The 23,725-nt window shown below is 37.8% G+C and overlaps 1 protein-coding gene and 1 pseudogene across 1 annotated transcript in view; both read left to right on the top strand.

Annotated features, from left to right (window-relative positions):
• LOC111147336 (isoprenoid synthase domain containing) overlaps positions 1-23,725 on the top strand; it is a 323,058-nt gene that overhangs the window by 79,024 nt on the left and 220,309 nt on the right. The window contains exon 4 of the mRNA XM_022503328.1: positions 21,716-21,820. Coding sequence (XP_022359036.1) covers positions 21,716-21,820 — 105 coding nt within the window. The remainder of the gene's footprint in view (positions 1-21,715; positions 21,821-23,725) is intronic.
• On the top strand, positions 9,693-11,825 carry LOC111147368 (annotated as a pseudogene).

Here is a 23,725-nt window from a genome sequence, read left to right as displayed (position 1 = left end):
ACAACCAAATTACTGTTTTCTCCCTCGAAACACAGCAGGGAGGATTTCATCAACAAAGCGTAGGTAAAGAGTTATATATTTATGATTGTTAGAAACAAACCTGCAACTCACGAATTGTGTGCAAGAGTATTACGACTTAATCTAGGTGTAGCGCTTAAGCGCTTCTCCCAGAATTTGAAGCAAGACTGGTGGTACTGTGTAGTCTGTTCAGATTGTTCGGCACTTAATTGGCACAATGAAATATGCAGGATAAAGAAATCCTTTAGTTAGAAGTTAAGGCAGGGTTCTAGAACCTCTCAGGACACTGAATAAAGTTTAAACAGGGGGCAGGGGGACTCATTAAAAAACCCTCAAAGTAGGGGCACCTGGGTGGCTCAGTGGGTTAAAGCCTCTGCCTTCAGCTCAGGTCATGATCTCAGGGTTCTGGGATGGAGCCCCACATGGGGCTCTCTGCTCAGCAGGGAGCCGGATTCCCTTCCTCTCTCTGCCTGCCTCTCTGCCTACTTGTGATCTCTCTCTGTCAAATAAATAAATAAAATCTTAAAAAAAACCCAAAACCAAAAAACAAACAAAAACCCCTCAAAGTATCCTGGTTGAATTGGAAGATGTTTTCTCCCCCTAAGTTTTCTACAGGGAGTGTCGTTAATTGCTGTCTAATGTGAAATACATACGTGGTTTTTAAAAATAGATGAGAGAAGTTAGAACAGGAAGCCTCTTTGAGCTTTCTGGAGAATTGAGAAGAGACTAACATTATGCAGAGTGTCTTAGCCTGAGGTGAAAGCAGTGCACGGTGGGGAATATGGCCTGGCGTTTTATAGCAAGTTAGTGATGGGACACACCCTGTCAGCTATGTTGAATTTCCACTTCTGTGTAAAGTAAGGTCGAATTCGTGTATGTTGCACACGGCACCTTTGTTGCCGAGCTTAAGGACTTCCCCCTTCTCTTTAGTGCATATATTGATAAATTATATGTGGATAAGGATACATATATAATGATATAAATATACTGACAAAATATTCAAGATGGAAAACACTGTTTACCATAAGGAACATTTTGAATGAAATGAATATATGAAAGAAAGAGCATTTGAACCTGGAGAGAACACATGCTTATCTCCAGCAACTACTCCCTTGGAGTTTCTTTCTTTTTTTTTTTTTTTTGGCTGCACAAGATGCACTCAGAACCTTGGTGTTCAAGGTGCTTGTTAGTTCACACCATTGAGTCCTGGCCACCTTCCTTTGTTTTTCCCCAAGGCTGTGATCTATTTGAAGATAATAAGTTTCACCTGGAGTGAATTGGCGACCTCCCCACTCTGGGAAATAAGAAAGGAAAACTCTTTCTTTCCGGTGGGTGATTGAAAGGATGCTATGAAATATTTCTAATCTTTCAGGAAAAATGTGACAAAGTTAAAACATGAAAATGATTTGGAAGGTCCTATTCCAGGCACTTATTTTCATTTTATTTTAACCCAGAAAGACATCAAGATTCAAACTCCTCTTTTTCTTTGACATTGCAACAAGGCAGCCAGAAATGGTACTGGCTGGGGAAAATAAAAACGGCTTTTTCACGATTTGGTAGTTTTCAGGTACTAGACAAAATTGGTCCCAGCTTGGTCCCAGTTTAGAGTTAGGTCAGGAAGGATGTTTTACATCTGTTTCTGTGCATATGAGTGGTCAAGAGATAGTCTGTGGTCTCCAGTGTTACCACTCTGAAATCTTTCATAAGCACCCTTTGTGGAAAAAAACCCACACAACAGAATCTGCACAAGATTGGGAAAGAAGTCTTCAGGTATGTTTTGAATTTCTCTCTCTCTCTTAACCTCAAAACATAACACATGCAAAATTAATGAAATATATTTAACATAGGTTAGTCACTTTTTTCTAGGAATTTTGCTCCAGCTTTTCTGTGGTCCCAATGCCTACAAATTAAGATAATTTTAGCTCATAATGAACTTGATGACTCTTCTTCTTATATGAGGATTCCCTAGAGATGCAGTACTTCTGTGATGGGCTTTGTAGGGCAGACAATCTATTTTGATCCTAGGACATCCACATTTTGAGAGATTTCTTTCTTTAGCTTCTACATATGTTTCCTCCTACTCTTGATATTTTCACAATGAAAACTAATTAGCTGTTTTTTGGTTTGGTTTTGTTTTGGTTTGGTTTTTATTAAGCCTCTGTCTGTTAGATGTCTGTTTAATGTCATGAAAATCCTTTGGGGGAAAGAATGCTTTTGCATACATTGAATAACAGGAAATAACTGTCAACACTCAGGCAATAATAATTATTAATCAAGGAGGGAATGCAGTTCCTTCGGAGGACTGAGACCTGGGGGCAGGTAGTAGTCCTATATTTTGTTCTTAGTGCTGTCACCGAACTTTTTTTTCCTCTAGTTTTTCTTGATGAATAAATATTCTAATCTTAGTTAGGAAAGAGTATTATTAGACCATTTTTTTTTAGCATAAAGACTAAATTTCTAACAGTTTTTGGACAGACTATCCTTTCCTTTTATGTTGCCAAGTCCACTATAAGTTACCAACATGTTACTCTAAAAGGAGTAAGTACTATTCCTTGTGATGTTGGTTGGATAGTAGATGTGTTCTGTTTATGTTTACTTACAGATAAAAAGGAAATCCTAGGAACCTCAGATAACTTAAGGTGAGAAGATACTAGCAGTGTTCATGCCAATGTGAAGCTGAGACTGCGCACTTCACATGTATGTCCAAGAAGAACTAGGGTGCACTCTTGCAGAGTTTCATTCAGATACTCATCATTTTGGTTTGGAAAAGGTTTTTGGATAATTTGGCCATAGTTACAAATGATCATCAGTGGTGTTCTTCTGGTTACACAATCCCCAGTTCTGCGGGACAATTTTGAGGTAATTGCCTATAATAAAATTCTTACTCTTGCTGTAATTTTCCAATGTCGAGGGAACCTCCCTATTTCTTGTGTTTGCAAGAAGAGAGATGAAGTTTTTTAAGAAAGATCTGTGAGTTTCTGGAAAAATACAATTGGTAACTGTAAGTTGTTGAGACCTTTGTTAGGACCAGGTTTTTTTGCTTTATGATAAGTACTTTTTTTTTTTTTTTTTTTTGCTATTCCTCTGCTTCATTTATGATTTCTGTTTCTTGTAACTTGAGCTTTAGTTGCCATAGTTCTTCAGCCATAAGAAGAACATGTGCCATTGTAGGCTTGGCTTCCTTGTCCAATTTACAGGTTCTTTTTTTATGTTGTAGTGCAATTTTTTTTGCAGGTGGAATGTTATTTACTCTGCTTTATTTATTGACCCAGATCATAAGCCATGGATCATCTGACAGATGGGCAACTCTGGGTATATGTCTCCACCAGTAGACAACGACAGAATGGGTTTGGGAAGGGAAGAAATCACAGGAAATAAAACAAGGTTGTTGTTGCTTTAGCTAGGACTGTGGATTAGATATTTCCTTAAAAACAAAAAACAGGGGGGCAGGGTAAGCACCCAATATATGTACTATACTCAAAACAAGTTCAAGTATACAGTATGTCATTTGATGATTTCCTAATCATGGGAGTAAAAGCAGACGAATGGAGGCAAATACTGAAAACTGAAAACCTCACATTGTTGTAGGCATTTCCACTACTGAGATTAAAATGAGGAGGACATTAGAATTGTCATTTGACAACTCAGTTGTTACATTGTGGACAGATTACACAAGGAAAATGAGGTTAGAGACTGTGTAATGGAGAGTGTACTAGAGGCAAGGGCCAGTGCTGTAGTATATGAAATGCAAGGGTCTAAGAACATCAAAGGCTGTGTGAAGGCCCGGAGCCCTTACTGTTTGCCAGTGGCATACTCTGCTGATGCACGATGCAATCCATAGGACATGCAGGGAATGTGCAGAAAGTGATCTGCTTACTGGGCTGTGTTTTTATTGCCTTGTTTTATACCTGTTGATAACAAATAAAATCTCAGCTTCTTGTAGCTAAGAGGATTTATTAAATTCCTTAGAAGAGGATGTTAGCTATTATAGAAGAAATACTGCAATTGAGGTGTTCCTAGATAATCTTCTAGTCTGCCCAGATGATCCTGCTGTAATAATTTCTTTCCAGTCTCTGGAAAAGAGTCTCTGTGCTATGAAGTTCATTCTGCCCAGGGTCCATAGTAAAGCTCTCTGCGGGTGAGGGACAGGTATGCAGGTCTTAGTTCATTCTGTGCTCAACAAGCCTTTTGTGTATGTGTGTTAATATGCATGTTTGGTATAATACCTTCGTTAGCATGCATATATATATTTGATAAAGACCAACAGGTGTTTAATTTTTTTCCCATCATCCAGCTTATATGGTGTAACATAATGCCAGTGCATTTGAGATCTTTAGTGTGAGCTTTTTTGTTTACATCCCTGTCCTGATCCTTTTCCCTTCCCTGCTATTATTGTGTTTAATTTTGTGTTAATAATTTTCTTGCCTTTCTCTATAGTCTTAACACATAAGTAGAGTGTCCAAAAATTGCTTGGTTTTGAATATTTTTATGAAGAGAATCAGCATACTCATAATATTTCGCTATGATTTTTTTGTACAATGTCTTTGAGACTCCTGTTGCATATATTTGTGGCTTATTACTAGAGTTGCTTATTATACTACAGACTGTTCATTGAAGTCTTCCTAGCTTTTGGTAAATTTGAAAAAAAATTTTTCAACAATTTAGTTTGCTATTGCTATATCATGGGTGTGTAATAAAAATTCCACAAACATAGTAGTTCAGTGTTAATCAATTTACACTTAAGTTTCTGTGGGTTAGCTGAGGTTCTGATCTTCGACGTGACTAGATAGCTGTTTTGGGGTAGCTCTGCCTCACGTTGCTGGTGTACATACATAGTCTGGACAATTTCCCATTCTTCATCCTTCTTTGACCAGCAGTTTATCCAGGTGTGTTCTTTTATGGAGATGCAGAGGTACAAGAGAGTGGAAACACCCAGGGTTTCTTAAAGCTTAGATTTGGAACTGGGACACTGTCTCTTCTGCCTCCTACTGGATAATGCAAATCATATGACCAAACTTGGAGTGAATTAATTTTCTCCATCCTCAGGCTTTAGCCATCATGGATCTGTTTTGTGTCTCTATAGTTTCTCGCCTTCTAGAATGTCATACAAATGGAATCATAGATGTGTAGTCTTTTGTGTTTGACTTACTACAGTAAAGCATAATGATTTTGAGGTTCACTCATGCTGTTGCACAGTTCAGTCTTTTGTTCTGTTTTACTGCCGAATAGCTTTTTGGGGGTTAATATTCACCTCAGTGGCCTACTCTTCAGGAAGGTTTAATTCCCAATCTTAGTTATGACTTATATTATGATACAGATCCGAAAGAACAGAGCTCATTAAAAAAAAAAAAAAAAAGAAACTACAGAGTTTCATAGATAACGTGTCAGTTAAGAGTTAGCACTGGGGGAAATAAATTGCAAAGTGAAAGACTTGTAAAGGTGTTAAACTATCATGGGAAATATGAGAAAACTAGAGACAAGGCTGAAGATGCTAAATTATTACAAGGAGTAGGCCAGAAAGAGACCATTGGGCAAATTGTGTAGAAGGTGGATTAATTTTAAAACTGTACTTCTGGTCAGTAAAGAACTTTGGGTAATATCTAATTTATGTTTAAAGCGGATTGTCAAAGTTTCGATTGTTTACACTGAACTCAGGTTAAGTTTTTGGCTACTTACACAATGTGTCAATTAAAAAAAAATAACTAATATCTTGAAATGATGGATGGTTCTTTTCAGCTCTCCCAGCCTATGAACATACCTCTGATATGCGTGGGATCTCCTTGTGTTAAAATTACCTATGTGATTTTCCCCAGCCTTTCTCCTCCTTCTCAGTACCAATTTATTTAATGCCTGGTAAATTTTCCATAAATATTTGCTTTGTAAATGTATAGGTGTCCTTCAGCTTTTTCTGATCATCCCTTTTCATGGTTTCCCCCATGAATGTTTGGTATATACTTACAACTTCTTAGGAGTATTTTTACTAGGTGTCCTACAGGTAACTTATATCTAACTGATGCCATTAGCTTAACCAATAGACCTACTCTTTTTTCTCCATCTTTCAGGTTGGGTAACTATATCACCAATTCTGTAGCTACTGGAATAACCTGTGGTTTTGGATTCTCCCTTCTATTTCCTGGACTTATAATAACAATCTCTTGACATTCTGGAAGCAGCCTTGTAACAGTTCTCTTCTGCATAAATTGAAAGCTGCCTTGGGTCTGGGGTTGGATAGTGATAAAGAGTTCCCATTTTCCCCTTAGTTTATATTGGAGCTAGATAATGGATGTGTAATAAGTCCAGTCAATATGTTTTTGGGTAATATTCTAATCTTAATTTTATTGCTTTTAATCAGTTTACTTTTTCAGAAATGATCCATAAGAGAGAAGAATAGAATATCCCAGTGAAAGTTTTTAATAGTGCTTGACAATATTTGATTGTGAAGGTCAACAGAATGGCTAAAAATACGGTTTTAGAATTACTGGTGAAACTCATTTTCCCATGTTAACTTTTCTCCCCATTTAACCAAAAGCCAAAAAGGAAATAACATCTTCCAGCTAGTGGTCAACTGTTAAGTTTGTCTGGTGTCTTTAAGTTCATAAAGAATTTCCTTTGGGTAAGGTTGGCAAAAATATAATAAATTGACACTTTTGTTTTTCATTTGATAGATACTTGAAACCTCTTAGGAGTATAACTTTATGTAAACTTACTTAAAAACTTGTGCACAAAGAAATCCTGTCCTTAGACAGGTCATTTGTGTTTTGTTTTCTGAAGCATGAGAGTGGCTTCTATATTATCAGTCTCATATGGGCTTAGTCTGAAATTGCTTATTTATTCATAAAATGATCTGATAAATTGTAAGAACCAAGCTTCTTGGATAACTGTATCTCATGCAATTTTAGAATGCATTGCATAATTCAAACAATAAATGTATGCAAAATGCTTAAAGTTTGATTTTCAGATGATAAATGGAATGCAGGTGTTCATTGTTTACCTAATTGTAAGATAGGCTATTTTGTTTCTACTTGAAACATTCTGAGCATGGATCTGTAACTGCAGAGTGAGAAACATGTGCAAGCTTGCCTTTGATTGAGTTTCTTTCTAATGTATATATTGTTCTTTGTTGGGCAAACTTCCCAGGCTGCCTTGCAAAAATAATACTGTGAATGATGTTAAAGCTGGAAGGATAGATAGGTAATTGGATTATTTGTAGCCATGGACCATGACATGATTACCATAAAACAATGGATCCAAAGTTGAATGTGTGTTATAAAAGTTCAAACTTGTGGAATCCTTTCCCAGAAAAATAACCACATTATACACAGAAGATTTTATTCAGAGGTTTTTCAGTCCCTCTGAGGCCTATTCATTTACCTCATGTTAACAACTTTGCTACATTCTCATATACTGTTTATGGGAATATAAATTGAAACCACCTTTATGGAAAACAATTTGATATTAAAATGCATACTCCAGCTTCTGGGTAAAGATAACTGACTGAACACTTAGATAATTTTGATCATTCCTGAAACACAATTTAAAGCTACTAGAAAGCCAGGGTGCCTGGTGGCTCAATCAATTAAGCATCTGCCTTCAGCTCAGGTCACAATCTCAGGGTCCTGGGATGGAGCCCAGTGCTGGGCTCCCTGATGCTTCTCCCTCTCTCTCTGCCCCCTTGTCCTCTTGTGCTTGCTCTCTTTCTCTCAAATAAATAAAATCTTAAAAAAAAAAAGATAACCCTACTAGAAAGTGATTAAAAACATAGACCCACAAAATAAGGAGAATAAGAGGGGACAATGATAAACAAACACCATATACCAAATAGCTAGAAAGCAGGTGAATTAGTAGTAATTGGCACAATAGATCTGAGAAGGCTCAGTTAGAAGAGTGGTAAGGAAAGCTAGGAATTAAAATTATCTACAGTAGAGTTCTCCCAAAAGTTGAGGGTCCAGCAGCACATTTAGAATTGAGTGGAGGGGGTACAAAATATGGAGGGTTCACTGGACACTATTAGAGAGGCAGTCTGGTGTATAACTCATTATATCCTCTCCATGACCTACCCCTAAACAAAGGATGGTGGGGGGGGGAGTGAAGTATTCCCTGTGTCTGGGAAAAATATTGGGTACAGTTGAGGGAATGAGCACCTTGTCTAAAATAGCGACTCACAGACCATGTGCTCAGTACTGGCTAAAGGGGGAAGGCCATGGCCCCTTATCACACTCAGCAGCTGGTATCATGGTGGCTTTGCTTTCCATCTTGGCTGAAAATTGAAAGAGTTTTTTTTTTAGAGAGTCTGTCCAGTCTACAGATAAAGACCTAAAAATACTAACTTCAGAGGTTCCCCTGTAAGCATCTTAACCCCATCATGCTGCTATGAAGCTTACTATTCACAAACTCCAACTCTGCCATCATTGGTTAACAGCTCTTGAATCTTCCACTCTTAAGTAGAGGCTGACGAGTATTACTGGACCATCTAAAGAATGTGCTTAGTGTGGTGGATAGAGACTGAGACAGGGAAGAGTAACGTGAAAGATGCAGCAAATAGGCTGGGAAACAGAAAGGTTTTAGAAGTTAATATCATTACAAAGATCAAGTAATTGTAAACAGGAAACAAGTTCACAATGCTAAAAAAAAAAATTTAGAGAATAAAAGATCTGGGATAAAAAGCAAATCTGAGAAATTCTTTCCCAAAGGACAAAAAGATGAAATACAGGAAAGAAGAGAAAATTAGAAGTGCAATCAAAGAGAGTCAATATTCAATAACAAAAATTGTCAAGAAAGAGAAAATAAAAGGGAGGAAATGGCAAAGAAATGAGGCAGTAAAAAGTGATTTAAAAACTTAACTCTTAGGCTCTCTTTCTCAGAAAGCTATTAGAGGATTTTTTCACAAAAATGAGGTAGTCGTTGAAGAAAGATTCCATGGAATATAGAAGATAAGAGACCCATGACAGCAGGGAGATGTAGATTATCCCCACAATGATGGTATAGGGAGATTTTAAAATCATAACTGTGTGAGTGGCAAAGGACAACCAGGCCATGTTGAAAAAGCTCAGAAGACTCCAAGGGTGATTACTTCAGGAATATAAAATTGGTGAAGTGTCTTGTGTTTAAACATCTGAAAAGCAGAATTAAACAAATACCTCAGTGTTAGCTGTTGAATGAGTCCTAGGTATCTGGAAAACTAAACACATAGTTTAGAAGATCTAATTCCAGGGAAGACAAAGGCTTCTGAAAAAAAAAAAGGAATTCTAATCTATGACTTACCTGGGAGGAATGTTTATATAGTGATGTAGACACTCAATACTGACTTAACCAAAATTATGATATTGAATGGATGGGGAATAGTAACTATTAATGTGTATCGTGGTGAGGTTAGGAGGAGGACAGAATTCTTCAATAGATAGCCAATTCAGAAGACAAAGAAGCAGCATCCCAAGTATGTTCAGAGATACATTGTGATAAGCAGGTTAGGTGACCCCAGTTTTTCAGTCCTTGGACACTGTTATATTTATGTGCCCTTGCCATGGCCTCTTGGTGAGTGAAATAGATTTTCCTGGTTGGTGATTCTGGATTGGGCCTTCTAACTTGCTTTGGGATTTTTAGCAGAAATGATTAGGTAGAGGCTTAACTGTGATTTTCTGTTAGGCTTGTGGTCCTGTGGTTCCAAGTGCGGCAGTATGAGGAAGGCATACACTGGTTGGTTGCAGCTCCTCCAGTTTGTCTTGCAGAGGGTGACCAGTAGGTCAGAGCTGCCACAGTCAACTCCCAGCAGTGCAGCTAGAAGCACAGTTGTCGCAGCCAACTCAGAGTGTTGTGAGTGAGACGGAAGCTATTACTACACGCCACCGAGATCTGATACTTGTTCCTCTGCAATTGTTGGCTGTTAAACATGGAAACAAATAATAAATTAATCAGTTGAAAGAAGGAGAAATAATTGCATCTGGGGATGACAAATTACAGTGAAGAGGGTGATGTAAACTTGTAACGAATCTTGTAGGTATATTTGGTTCTTCAAGCCATGTACACCTAAAACTGATAAAAATATAAATTGAAAATTAAGGAAATGAAACAACAGGATTGATTGATAGTTGAAGTTCGTAAAGGAAATCCAGTAGATAGATAATGGATGGAGGCAGCTAGGATGCTACTGATAAATTTTTAATGCCTTCAGTTGTACTTTCCCGATTTTTTTTTTTTTAGGGCAGTTTAAGAAAATAGAGGTTTTCCAACCAAGATCACATGGTAGTTTTATGGTGTTGGATGCCTCAGTGAGTTAAAAGGACAAGATTAATGGGCGAAGAGAGTACAAGAAATGTTAGATTGGAGGTTCTGTTCAGAGACTTGAATTGAGGAAATTAAACGTGTCAGAGGAGCTACAGATAGGGGTGAACTCAAATTGGCAGGTGGCTGCTGAAGGGGAGGAGATAGGGATGGGGGCCTGGCAGAATGGGTGAAGGTGAGAGCAAGGCACGTGGATGAAAGGCACGGCATAGGGAATATAGGGAATATAGTCAGTGGTGTTGTAATAGTCTCCTGTGGTGACAGATGGCAGCTCCACTTCTGATGAGCAGAGCATAATGTACAGACTTGTCCCATCATGGTTGTAAGCCTGAAAGTAGTGTAACATTTTGTGTCTGCTGTACTTGAATTATAAAGGAAAAAAACAAAAACAAAACAATTGAAATAAAGAACGGATCAGTAAGGGAAAAGGAAAAAAAAATAAAAGCACGTTTGTAGGGTTGGATTGGTAGGGGGAGCCCAGAGTGGATTCCAGGCTGTTACTGTCACACTCGGGGAGGAGCCGCAGCCACCCGCCCAGTGGCTGGCCTGGTCAGTGTCACTGTCACCTTGGACAGCGAGGACAGGACCCACCAGCTGCCGCTGCCGCCCCGCTCAGTGCTGTCTACAGGAGCCCTGGCAGCACGGGCAGTGGTGCAGGGGGTGGCGGCGCCTGGCAGCCGGGACAAGGAAATAATCCCAACGAAGGTTTGGGGAACAGTAAAAGGGTTCAGAGTAACGGATATGGTTTCGTCAGGAATGACGACACCAAGGAGTTTGTACACCAGACTGCCATAAAGAAGAACATGGGCAGTACCTTCGCAGTGTAGGAGATGCAGAGACTGTGGAGTTGGAAGATGTTGAAGGAGAAGAGAGGGGCAGGGGCAGCAAATGGGACCGGCTCTGGTGGCGCTCTGGTGCAAGGCAATAAATACGCAGCAGACCGGAACCATTATAGACGCTATCCATGTGGCAGTGATCGTCCATACAGTTTCCAGCAGAATTATCAGAATACTGAAAGCCGGAGGGGTGGGGTGGGGGGTGGCGGAGAATGAGGGCTAGGAGAGTAGGCACGCTGGGGTCGGGGTGCGGGTGTTGCCCATGGCTCAGGCTCTATCGCAGACAGTGGTTCCCATCTTACTATGTATGGGGAGACCCTGTGGGCACCCACCCCCTGTATTCTGGCCCTGCTGGGCAGGGAGAAGAGATGGAGGGTACTGCGACAGGGCGCAGGAGAACAAGATTGACCAGTGAGACAGAATGTATATCAGGGTCATATACCGAGATTCCGCAGGGGGCTTTCTGGCCAAACACAACCTGGAGAGGACAGCAATGAAGAACATAAGGAAAATCAAGGAGATGAGACCCACAGTCAGCAGCCACCTCAGCATCTACTGCTGCAACTTCAGTTACTGATGCAGATTCCCAGAAGACCCTGAACCACAGGATGGCAAAGAGACAAAGCAAACCATCCAGCGGCTGCGGCTGAGAGTTCCTCTTCTCCCGAGGCTGAGCAGGGCAGGGCTGAGTAAATGCGGGCTTACTCTATCTACCTTCATCAGGTTTAGTGATCCGATACAGAGAAATGAAAACAACACTGAAAAAATAAAGTTTAAAAAAAAAAAAAGAAATGAAGATGAAATTCAGCAATAAGAAATGAACAAAAGATTGAAGGTGAAGACCTTAAGTCCTTGCTTTTTGCCCAGTGACCAGATAAATGGAACTGTCTGCATTATCTCTGTAGCGGAGGATTTTTATTACTTTTACCTAAAGATGTCTGTTTTTTGTAATGACAAATGTGTTTTTTTAAAAAAATGCCTTGTTTTTCTCAATATCTCTTTAAAGGTTTTTAAATAGTTTCATCTGGTCAAGTTAAGATTTTTAAGAACCTCACTTTTAATTTGTAATAAAAGATGATAAACTTTTTTCTTTTTCCAGTCAAAAAACAGCAAACACCTGTTAATAAAAGTCTTTAATAATTGTCAAAAACCCCATGTTTCTAGGATTGATTACAGTAAGTAGTTGTTCAGGTGAAGATAAAAGGTCAAGGAAACTTCTAGAGAATTTGAAATTTTTTGTGTGTAAACTTGGAATTCAGCCAGTATAATGTCAGTTGTTGGAACAAAAAGGAAGACTGATCCATCTGCCTAAAACTGCAGAGCTGTGAAGTAGTGAGAGATGATAGTACTATGAAGATCAGAAGATTTTGCCAGATGGCATAAATTCTGGAAGGATAGGACTTTTTCATGGAAGAACAGTGGACATACAGAATGTTAAGTGTGACTTCAAGCCCTGTCAGTAAGTGGTGGTTGGGAAAAGCAGTAGATACCTCTTGTGAACGATGTCAAGCAATTGGTATACCTTCAGCTCTAGGAGGTGAAGAACCTGTTACTTAATGAGCTTGAGTGTACTTCAGCGTGACAGAATGGTATAGTAGAAAGGGTAGGGAAGGAGGTTAACTATGGGGTAAAGATCCATGAAGGACTGAAAAATACGGGTGGTTTATTGCTTTGGCATTACTCGTAAAACTTTACTACACACCGAAGAAAACAGTAAAGCAGTATATACATAACAGAAAGCTTCAACTAGGTGTGATTTACAGAGTACTTTAAAATGGGTAGAGAAAATCCATTACTTTAATGGTCACAATTGAGAATTCATAATGGTTATACACACTTTTCTTTTTTTTTTTTTCTATCTTTAGTTTCCCAACTACGGTCTCAATTTTCCTCATATTTCTTGATGGAGACAGGGTGTAAGGGAAAGCAGAAGGAAAAGATCAATACACGTGGTCAGAGCTACTCCAGTATTGGTACAGAGGAAATTGAACTTTACATAAACATTAGGTGTTACCAAAAAGCTTCTGACTACTTATTAAATCCCAGTTTGTATAGTTAACTATCTCAATTCATAACCAGTATCCACTTTATCAAGGAATAGCCATAAACTAGACACTAAACCAGACACCCCATGTATCTGTTCCTTTGAATAATTCTCATTCTCTGTTTCTCCAGATGGAACAAACTGAGGAACAGACTACTTAACTTCTCCGCAGCTTGTCATGTGGAAAGATCACAGTTAGGATCCAACTGACTCCATTGACTTCAGGGTCCATGCTCTTCAACACTTGGCAATAAGGTCTCAAATTCATGAGAGTATACATAGACTTCCATTAATTCAGCAAACCCATTTAAGGACTTGTTATAAATTTTAATGGGCAGTTTGCAGATTTCTTCAAGTTGTTAAAAACAACAAATTGAAAATTAATACTTCACACTTACTGTGATGGCAGTTCATATTTCATGATATAGTAATACACATAAACTATTATTTTCAAATTCGATGTTTAGATGTTTAAATGTTCTGTAGCTTAATTATCACCAGAATGTCAGATTGATTTATCAAAAGTATTTAATACATGTGTTTTGGAAACAAAGTCCTTAACTTGGAAGCGTCTCTTTCTTGGGAATACTGATGTTGTATGTAACATTACACTACATAAGTGTTAACACGAATTTTTTTCAGTAGGATACACAAGGACAGCGTACATGTACCAAGGGTAAAAAGAGAGCCTGAGTGTCAACTCTGTCCCTTGTTCTTCCTTCTTAGAGGCGGTTTCTCCTAAGACCTTCCAAAGAGATTCTATTCATTCTTAAACTGTGCCTATGCATTTCTTTCCATTTGTAGGTGCCCTTCTCATTTTGCCGTGTACATAGCAATCATCTTGAGACTCTACTTCACTACCGTGTTAGGATATCCCACTTTTTATAACTTTTTATATCCTAGGTCTTCAAGTGACTCATTACCCTTCCCAATTTTGTGGAGCACCATATCCTGAGAAAAAGTGCATGGGGAAACTTCTGTTTTCCTATGACTGTAAAGAGCTTAGAGACTGTCACTCCTTTCTAAGAACAACTAAAAAGTTGAGCAAATTGAAAAATCAGCAACTCTTTTTAGATCTGTCAGAAGTGAGGTCACATTTTAAATTTCATTTAAAATATTTTGAACTAAACACAAATGAAAACACTTAACTTTGAAATATGGCAGGAGCAGTCCTTAAAGGAAAATGCATAGTGTTGAATGTACACAGTAGAAAAGAAAATGCATCTAATTAATAATCTAAAATTCTGTATTAGGGAATTAGAAAAAGAGCAAATAAATTCCAAAGTAATCAGAGAAAAATGGTAAAAACTATAGCAGAAATGAATAAAATAGAAAACTAAGACAAAACCCCAAAAGTTGGTTTTTTGAAAAGACTAAGAGAGTATCCTTACCACACAAGGAAGAGAATATTCAAATTACTAACCCACACAGGAAATAGGGAACATCTTTATAGAACTGCTAGAAATTATAAGGATAAAAGGAATAATATGAACAACTCTGTCCTCAAAGTTGATAACCTAGATGAAATGGAATGAATAGGTGAGAGAGACAATCTGCCTAACTCACATGAGAGTAGATGAACTGAGTAGGCATATGTCTATTAAAGAAATAGAATCAGTAATTTTCTAAAGTAGAATGAAGTCCAGATGCTTTTGCTTATAAAATATAACAGATGTTTAAAGAAGAAATTTCAATTCTCTATATTCTCCCATAGAGGATCGAAGCAGAGGAAGGGATTGCCAACTCATGCCAGACTAATTGTAAAAGCAAAGACATGGTAAGAAAATAACAGCCCACTGTCATGAACATAAATGAAAAATCCTCAAGAAAACATTAGCAAGTAGATCTAACAATGTATGTAAAGAATTAAAGACTTTAGCCACCTGGGATTTATTTCACATATTGAAGGCTAGTTCATCTTTTAAAAATCAACTACAGTACACACATCCACAAGCTGAAGAAGAAAAACAAAATATTTCAATAATGCAAGAAGAGTATTTTACAAAGTCCAGCTACTCATGGTAGAATCTGAGCAAACTAGAATAGGCGGAACACTTCCTCAATTTGATGAAGATGAGGTACAAAAAACCTATAGCTGACATCTATTCTTTTCTTTTCTCTTTTCTTTCTTTCTTTTCCTTTCTTTTCTTTTCTTCTTTCTTTCTTCCTTTCTTTCTTTTCCCTCCCTCCTTCCCTCCCTTACTTCCTTTCTTCCTAGATTTTGTTTTTATTTGAGACTGAGAGACAGAAAGCACAAGCAGAAGGAGCAACAGGCAGAGGGAGAAGCAGGCTCCTTGCTGAGCAAGGAGCCTGATGTATCAGGGGCTTAATCCCAGGACCCTGGGATCATGACCTGAACCAAAGGTAGATGCTTAGCCAACTCAGCCACACATGTGTTCCAATACTATTTTCTTTTTTGAAGATTTATTTATTTTAGAAAGAGCATGCACATGAGTGGGGTGAGAGGCAGAGGGAGAGGGAGACAAGCAGACTTCCTTCTGAGCGGGGGGAGCCCAGACGGGGCTCGATCCCAGGACCCCAAGATCATGAGTTGAGCTGAAATTAAGAGTCAGATACTCAACAGACTGTGCTGCCCAGGCACCCTTGCTAACCTCATACTTAATGATAAACTAGAAGCTTTCCCACTAAGATCAGCAACAAAGCAAAAATGTGCTCGCACCATTCCTTTTCAACGTTGTACTAGAATTCTTAGTGATAGGAAAGGAAGTAAGTACTCTGATTGGGAGAGGCAAAATAAAACTTTCTTTGCAGATGACATAATTTTCTTTGAAGAAAACCTGGAAGAATTAAAGTGGAAATAAGTGATTGTAGAAAAGCTGCATAATTCAAGGTTAATAAACAACAGTCCACCGCTATCTTACATAATAGCAAAGAACAGGTGGAACTTGAAATTAAATGTATCATTTGTATTTAGTGCTCCAAAAATGAAATAAAAAACTTAAAAATCTTCCCAAATACATATTAGATCCATAAGAGGAAAACTACAAAACTCTAAGCAAAATAAAAGCAAAATAAATTGAGATCTAGCACATGTTCATGAATAGGAAGACTTAGTATTACCAAGATGTCAGTTCTTCCAGTGTGGTCTCTAGACTCAAAGCAATCCCAATGAAAAACCCAGCAAGTATTTTTGTGGTTGTAAACTGATTTTAGAGTTTATATAGTGAGGCAAAAAATGCAGTACAGCCAGTGCAATATTGAAGAAGGATAAAGTTGGAAGACTGACACTACTCAACTTCAAGACTCACTGTAAAGCTACGGTAATCAAGACAGTCTAGTAGGTGGAAGAAAGAAGAGACACATGAGTCAGTGGAACAGACTATAGAGTCCAGAAACAGACCAAGTAAATGACAGATTTTTGTCAAAAGTGCAAAAGGAAGATAATGGATCAAAGGTAGTCTTTTCAGTAAATAGGGTTGTAACAAGTAAACATTTACATTAAAAAAAAAAAAAAAAGAATCCAGGCACAACTTACACCCTTCACAAAACTTCAGAAGGGATTATAGACCTGAATGCAAAGCAAAAACCCCACAAAACTCCTAGAGAAGAGAAAACTTAGTTGACCTTGGGTATGGTGATAACTTTTTAGATAAAATGCCAAAGGTGTGATCTAAGAAAGAATTGATAAGCTGGACTTCATTAAAATTAAAAACTTGTGCTCTGCCAAGGTCACCCTAAAAAGAAAAAAAGATAAGCCAAAAGGTGGGAGGATATACCTATAAAAGACATATGTGATAAGGGATTCTTATTTAAAACATACAAAAAAAAAATTCAGCAATAACAAAAAGAAAAACTCCATAAAAGTGTAAAAAAAAAAAAAACCCTCAATAGGTAGCTCACCAAAGAAAATATGCACATGGCAAATAAGTATAAAAATGCTCCACACCCCATGTCATTAGGTAAATGCAAATTAAAGCAATGAACTATCACTACTCCTCTATTCAAAGGGCCAAATTTAGAACGTCACACCTAATGCTTGTGAGAATATGAAGAACAGGAATTCTCGTTCATTGCTACTGAGAGTTCAAGACCGCATTTCACTTGGAAGACCATTTGACAATTTTCTTACAAAACTAAACGTATTCCTACTATATGATCCTGTAATAGTACTTTTTTGTGTCTACTCAAATGAACTAAAATCTTATGTTTACACAAAAACCCATATGTGAGTGTTTATGCCAGCTTTCTTCATAATTGCCAAAACTTGGGAACAACCAAAATGTTCCTCGGTAGATGGATGCATGCATAAACTGGTACATCCAGCAAATGGAATATTATCTGGGGCAAAAAATGATCTATGAAGACATGGAAGACATAGAGGAAACGGAAACCCATGTAATTTGGAAAAAAAGCCAATCTGAATAGACTATATACTGTAGGAGTGCAAGTACATGATTTCTGGAAAAGGCAAACTGTGGAAGCAGGAAAAAATTCAGTGGTTATCAGGGGTTGGAGGCAAGGAATAGGATGAATAGGAGGAGTGTGGAGAATTTTTAACACAGTGAAAGTACTCCTTATGGTACCGAAATGATGGATATACATTGTTCTATGTTTGTGCCAACTCATTAAACTTAAAAATACTGAGGGGATCCTAGTGTAAACTGTGGACTTGGGGTGGTAGTGTGTAGAGGGTGTAGGCTCACTGATTGTAACAAATGTACCACTCTGGTGTAGAATTTGGGTAGTGGGGGAAGCTGTGTGTATGTGAGGGTAGGGAAATATGTGGGAAATACATGTGGAAAATACTGTACTTCCTGTTCAACTTTCCTGGGAAACTAAAACTGCTCTAAAAAAGACAAAGCCTATGAAACTTGGAATGAAAAAGAGTGCATAGGAACTAAAATTCTGTTGAGGCCTGCAGTGTTTGTGGAAATCCATATTCTATACTCAGGTGATAAGTTTTCTTGAAGTACAGTTTTATATTGACAACGATTATCTTCAAAATTATGGAGAAACTGCTGCTTTGTTTTTCTCATTTTCATTCTGGTCAACAAATTTGGGTTCCTGCTTTTTAGGAGACTTTTGTTGTTTCTTTTAATTGGGTTTGGTGTATTTTCATCCATTAGCTTCTACATTCTGTGAGACTTTTTAATTTGGAAACTCATGTTCTTTATTATTGTAATTTTTTGGGAAATATTTGGTTATTTCTCCTACTTTTTATGTTCTTTCCTTCTGGTTTTTCTTTTTTCTTTGTTACATATTGGACTTTGTGGTCACTGTTTTTTTTCTCTATTTTCCACCCTTTTAAAGAACATCCTGTTTTATGAATACTAACACTTTCTCAGTTACCATGCTGAAGTCTTTTTTTAACTGCAGCATTCCTCCAAAAGATTTTTTTTTTTTTTTTTTTGCCTTTTTGACCTTATATTTCATGTTAGTCTTGGTTTCAGTTAAATCTCGGTTTTCTGGTCGTGTTTATGTATTGGACACTGATTGGATTTGTGGGTTATGTAGGTGGAGCTGTTTGACTTTGACTTTGAGATTAACTATATTTGGGGACCTCTGACAACAGAATCCTTAGAGCTTCTGCCTGGGAGGAATATTGTTTGGCATTCTTTCGGGCTACAGGTTTAAGGGCACAGAGGGTTCTTAACATCAGTGTGTGTATGTTATGTGATCAGTGATATTACTATAATCCCCATGGTAGATGATAAAGATAAATATTTTTCAGCAATTACACACTGATTTCTTCTTTTAAAATCTATCGTGCTAGTTGTTTTCTATTTGTCCCCTACGTTCGGTTTTTCTCCTGGTTTGCCTGTCTTTGTATTAATTTCTCATTTTTTAGTGATTCTATCTTATCATTAATTTATTTTAAACTTAAAAATGTTTACTGTATGCCTTGAGTGTAGAAAGTATATGCGGCCAGAGTCACCTTCAAATAGTAATATACCATTCATGAGCCCCTAGTAGTATACTACTGAAGGGGAGCTTGTAAGGGTGTAAACACTCCTGTTGAGTATGTGACCTCTAGGGGTTCTATATTCTCGAGGTCACCTTCATTCACTATTTAGCAATGTGTTGAAATTCTCCATTTATTTCTTTTTACCTGCTTGCGTGTCATCTGCTGTCTTGTTCTTGTGCTGTTTGTAGGTGAGCGGGTGTTGGCATCCTCTTTGTCCTTGGTGGAGGCATGTGTTTTCTTAGATTTATGGCTACTTAGTCAGCTTGTGACCTCAGCTACGGTGGGTTCAAGAAAAAGTTATGGTTTTGTAGTTTACATGATTTTTCTTCAGGAAAGAACAGTACTTTTTCCAGCTTTCCATCTCTTTCACAAAAGTAGAAATAATGTTCAGTGTTACTGAGAAATGTAGGAATTTAGAATTTGGTAGGTTATTAAATATGTATTTTTTGAACTTACTGCAGAAGTAAAAATTTTATTGTAGAAATTATCAAAACCCCCACAAATAGTTGTAATAGTAATCTATACAATAAATGACATGGTACTCTTTCTGCCAAGATTGCTCAGCCTCTGTTTTCAGTATATATTTCATATATCTGTCACTCAGAATTTTCTGTTTCCCATTGGCTCTAGTGACTTGTATCCTAAAGACTTCATACAGTTTGTGGGCTGCTGCCATCAACATGTGAGTGGCAGTAGAGCATCAAGTAATTCTCTTTTCACCACCTAGACAGGAGGAAATACCTGTTCCTTTGGTCTCCTCTCAACATGTACTTTTTGAGCACCTTTAAGGCTTTCCACAAATGTGTTAAATATCTTGGCTTTGAAAAGAGTCAAGAAAAGGGTTATTGCTGGCCATCCTCGGGATTTGACCATGTGTTAAAGAGAGCATTCGGTTGACCGATATAGATCTCACATACTGCTAAATGAGTCTGTACAGATGGTAGCAATACAAAGAAGAGGGTTAGCATTTGTCTTACTTGAATATAACAAATGTCGATAACACTTAATTTTAAAATTACATTGTCTAAGAAATATGTGATGTTAAGTAGTGTATCAGAATAGAAAATTTAAGCTGAGAGACCATTCTGGTCAATTTGGGACTATGTACACTGGGTGGTTCTATTTTCTTGTCCATTACTTTAACAACCCATTATAATTACAACTTTAGGATATCTAGTACAGCAAAACAGCCCTGGCAGTGGGTGCTGAATGTACTGGCCTTGATGAAGTCTTTCTCACCTGGATATGTTTGTTCTAAAACATAAATCTATCAGATGTCTGAAACTTCTCTGATTGTATACCACCTTTTTCCTAAAGGTATGCCTCCAGTTTTATTCAGTCTGTAGAATGAGATCAGAGATCGTTTCCTTTGCAAGGCCTCTCTATGCCTTCACACAGGATTAAGTATTTTATCTCCACGTCTACTTGTAGATATTCTAGTGTTGCATCTATCATAGTCTTTAGCAAAATATTTGTTACAGATCAGCTTCCTCTTTAAGTTTTGAGTCCTTGGGGTGCCTCGGTGGCTTAGTCAGTTAAGCAACTGCCTTCAGCTCAGGTATGATCTCAGGGTCCTGGGATTAAGCTGAGCTGCTCATCAGCCTCCCTGCTTAGCAGAGGCTACTTCTCCCTCTGCCCCTCCCCACCGCTTGTGATTTCTCTCTCTCTCTTTCTCAAATAAATAAAATCTTTAAAAAAGATTGAAAAAAAAAAGATTTGGTTTCCTTGAGGATCTAATAGACCTCTCATTTATCTTTAAATGCTTCTCCTAAGTATAGAGCTTGGCCATAATTGGCACCAGTATTGTTCAGCTGAATTGTTTTGATCATTTTAATAGTTTTGTTTAAAATGCTTGAAAAAAGTTGCTTGTACTTTACTAAATCTACGAGAGACCTTTCCATTTTCTTTTTTAAGATTGATTTATTTGAATGGGAGAGGGAGGGAGCACGTGCACAAGCAGGGAGAGGGCCACAGGGAGCAGATCTCAAGCTGACTCCCAGCTGAGCATGGAGCCCAATGGGGGGCTCGATTTCATGACCCTGAGATCATGACCTGAACAGAAACCAAGACGCTAAACTGTCACCCAGATGCCCCAGGCCTATTTTTATCTAATAATGGCATACTGAACTGTTTTCATGTTCAGAATCAAAATATAAATTTATAAAACATGTATTGTCATGTAAAATATTAAAATGAACAAAAGCTGTGACTTGCGAATATCTTAATATAAAAATAGCATCGGGTTGGAGTTCGATGGATACATTTATTTGAGATAATATCCTGATATAAAAAAATTTCAGCCATACTTGCAGGCATTTTAGAAACTTGTTGGGAAAGGTAGCTTATAATCAAAAAAAGTGTTCTGTTTATTTGGCCCCTGAAACTATTGAGTTTCAAGTTGAAAACTTAAGTTTCAAGTTCAAAACTTAAGGTTGCAACTTGCCTACTTCCTGTATCTTTTGACATTTCAGGCATAGGGACAATTATTATGGAACTTGATGAATCAGTAGTATCAGAGTTTGTGAGTTCTCTAGGCTTTTCCTTTTATATATTGATATGAAATAGAAGTTTTGCTTAAAAATGTATTTAAACTTTTTTTTTTTTTCTACCCAGTGTAGTGACTATGACTTGGAATTTGGAACTGAGTGTTTGCAGTTGGCTCTAAAATATGGTCACATTAATGCCAAACTTGTGGAAGGATCACCTGACCTCTGGAAGGTAAGGAAGTTGGCATTTGACTTTGGATTTTGGCTGTGTTTATATATAATTCCCAAGATACATTCTATAAGCATAAACACTTTCAAGGTGCTTAAGAAAATAAAGAAGTGTATAAAAATGCTTGGTTTCATACTGAACCAGTATTTTGAGGTATAAGGATATATATGTATGTATACTTTAAAGGCATTGAGAGTTTTACTGGGTTTCCTGAGAATCAAAGTATGTATCATTTTTATTTCTTGGTTTGCAGAAAATATACTTTGAGATAATTTATTCAAACAGATTCCATTTTAGCTGATAAGATGGTTTTACTCATTTTTTTTCCTTTTCTCTCTCTATATTCTTATATTCAGTTTCCTTAAATTTGGATTGAGGATGCAACTCAGCTTTTCACAGTAGCAAGCTTTCCTTCCAGGCCCTGGGGAGGTGGTAGCTCCAACTTAAGTGGGTTCAGGAAATATCTGCAGAGTCCTGACTTAGTGGGGTGGGTGACTGGACCCACTTGGTGGCCGCAGTAAGGTGTTAGACTCTTGAATGTAAGAAGGATTGACTCTTGCTGACAAACCTTTTTGTTTTTGAGGAAATGAAGTGATTGTAGCACTGTCCTACTAAAATGTCCAGTGGAGGCTGGAGTGTTTCACAGTGTGGCTTTCCTTTGTTCTGAAGGTAGAAATGTGTTGAACAGTATATTCTGAAATAGGGTAGGCTATTTTTATTTTTTGAAGTATTGCTGCTTTTGAAGTAAGGAGTGAAATCTTTATAATGCTTCCACCTAAATCTGGTAAGTTAAGATTCATCCTAACTCTAAGATGATACGAGTCCAAAAACATATTTCCTCATTGACTTAAAAACAAAACAGAAAGCCCTATAAGTTTATTACGTGTTCGATACAGTAACATGATGGGCCTTGCTATATGCTAAGATTGTCTCGTATATACTTAAAATGTTCTGAAATTACAAAATACTGGTACGCCTGGATTATTGCCTGGTAGAGAAGATTCATGCAGTATTATTATTCTTTTAAGGGTAACCAAATGTCTTCATCCCAGCAGGCAAACATTTTATTCATTTTGTGTTTCCTTTTTTGTCTATGGCTCAGATGATAGTAAACATATTGTGAGGACTACAGTGTTTACCAGTTAGGTGTATTGTTACAGATCCTGACTTGCATCTCTGTATAACCCCTTCTGACTGTGTGGTAGACTTACTTAGCAGACAACAGGAGAGGGAAGTGGAAACTCTCAGACAAGTTTTATTGCTACTTACATGTTCATTTAATACTCCATGGCCTCATTTTTGATGTCTTAAGGGTGTGTGGTGATCTATTTCTGTGAGTGTTCAGAGCCTTTTTGAAATTTGTCAAACCCCCTGAGATGTGCAGATGAGAGGAAAGTAACACATTGCTCTTGAAATTTTCCACTTGTTCCTCACAAGTTTGTTTGAATTTTGTTTTGGATTTTTTTTTTTTTTTTTTGAAATCTTCCTCTTTCACTGCTTTCTCCAACAACACAGTATTACTTCTCACGTCTTGGTGCTCTGCTTCCCTTTCATGGGCACCAACTGTCTGTGCTCTAAGGCAAGGGATTAGCTTTCCCAGGGCATCTCCTCCTCACTCTGGTAGGTCATTTCATCATGCCATTGTGGGCTGAATAGTGTCCCCTTTGAAGGAATGTTCAAGTTCTAACTCTGGCACTTGGGAATGAGGCCTTATTTGAAAAGTGTCTTTACAGATCTGATTGAGTTCAGTTGAGGTCATATTGACTTGGAGTAGGCCCTGAATTCAGCATGTAAGAAATGCAGGAGGAGGACAGAGAGAAAGGGAGAATGCCAGTGACAGGAAATACAGGCAGGAAATACAGTGCTGTGTCTAGAAGCAAGGGAAAGCGAAGCATGGCTGGCAAGCAT

The sequence above is a fragment of the Enhydra lutris genome, unplaced genomic scaffold, assembly GCF_002288905.1.
Source record: "Enhydra lutris kenyoni isolate GAN:26980312 unplaced genomic scaffold, ASM228890v2 scaffoldscaffold16, whole genome shotgun sequence".
In the NCBI taxonomy this organism is placed as follows: Eukaryota; Metazoa; Chordata; class Mammalia; order Carnivora; family Mustelidae; genus Enhydra; species Enhydra lutris.
The sequence above is the reverse complement of the archived record's forward strand: the minus strand, read 5'-3'. Positions and strand labels throughout refer to the sequence as shown.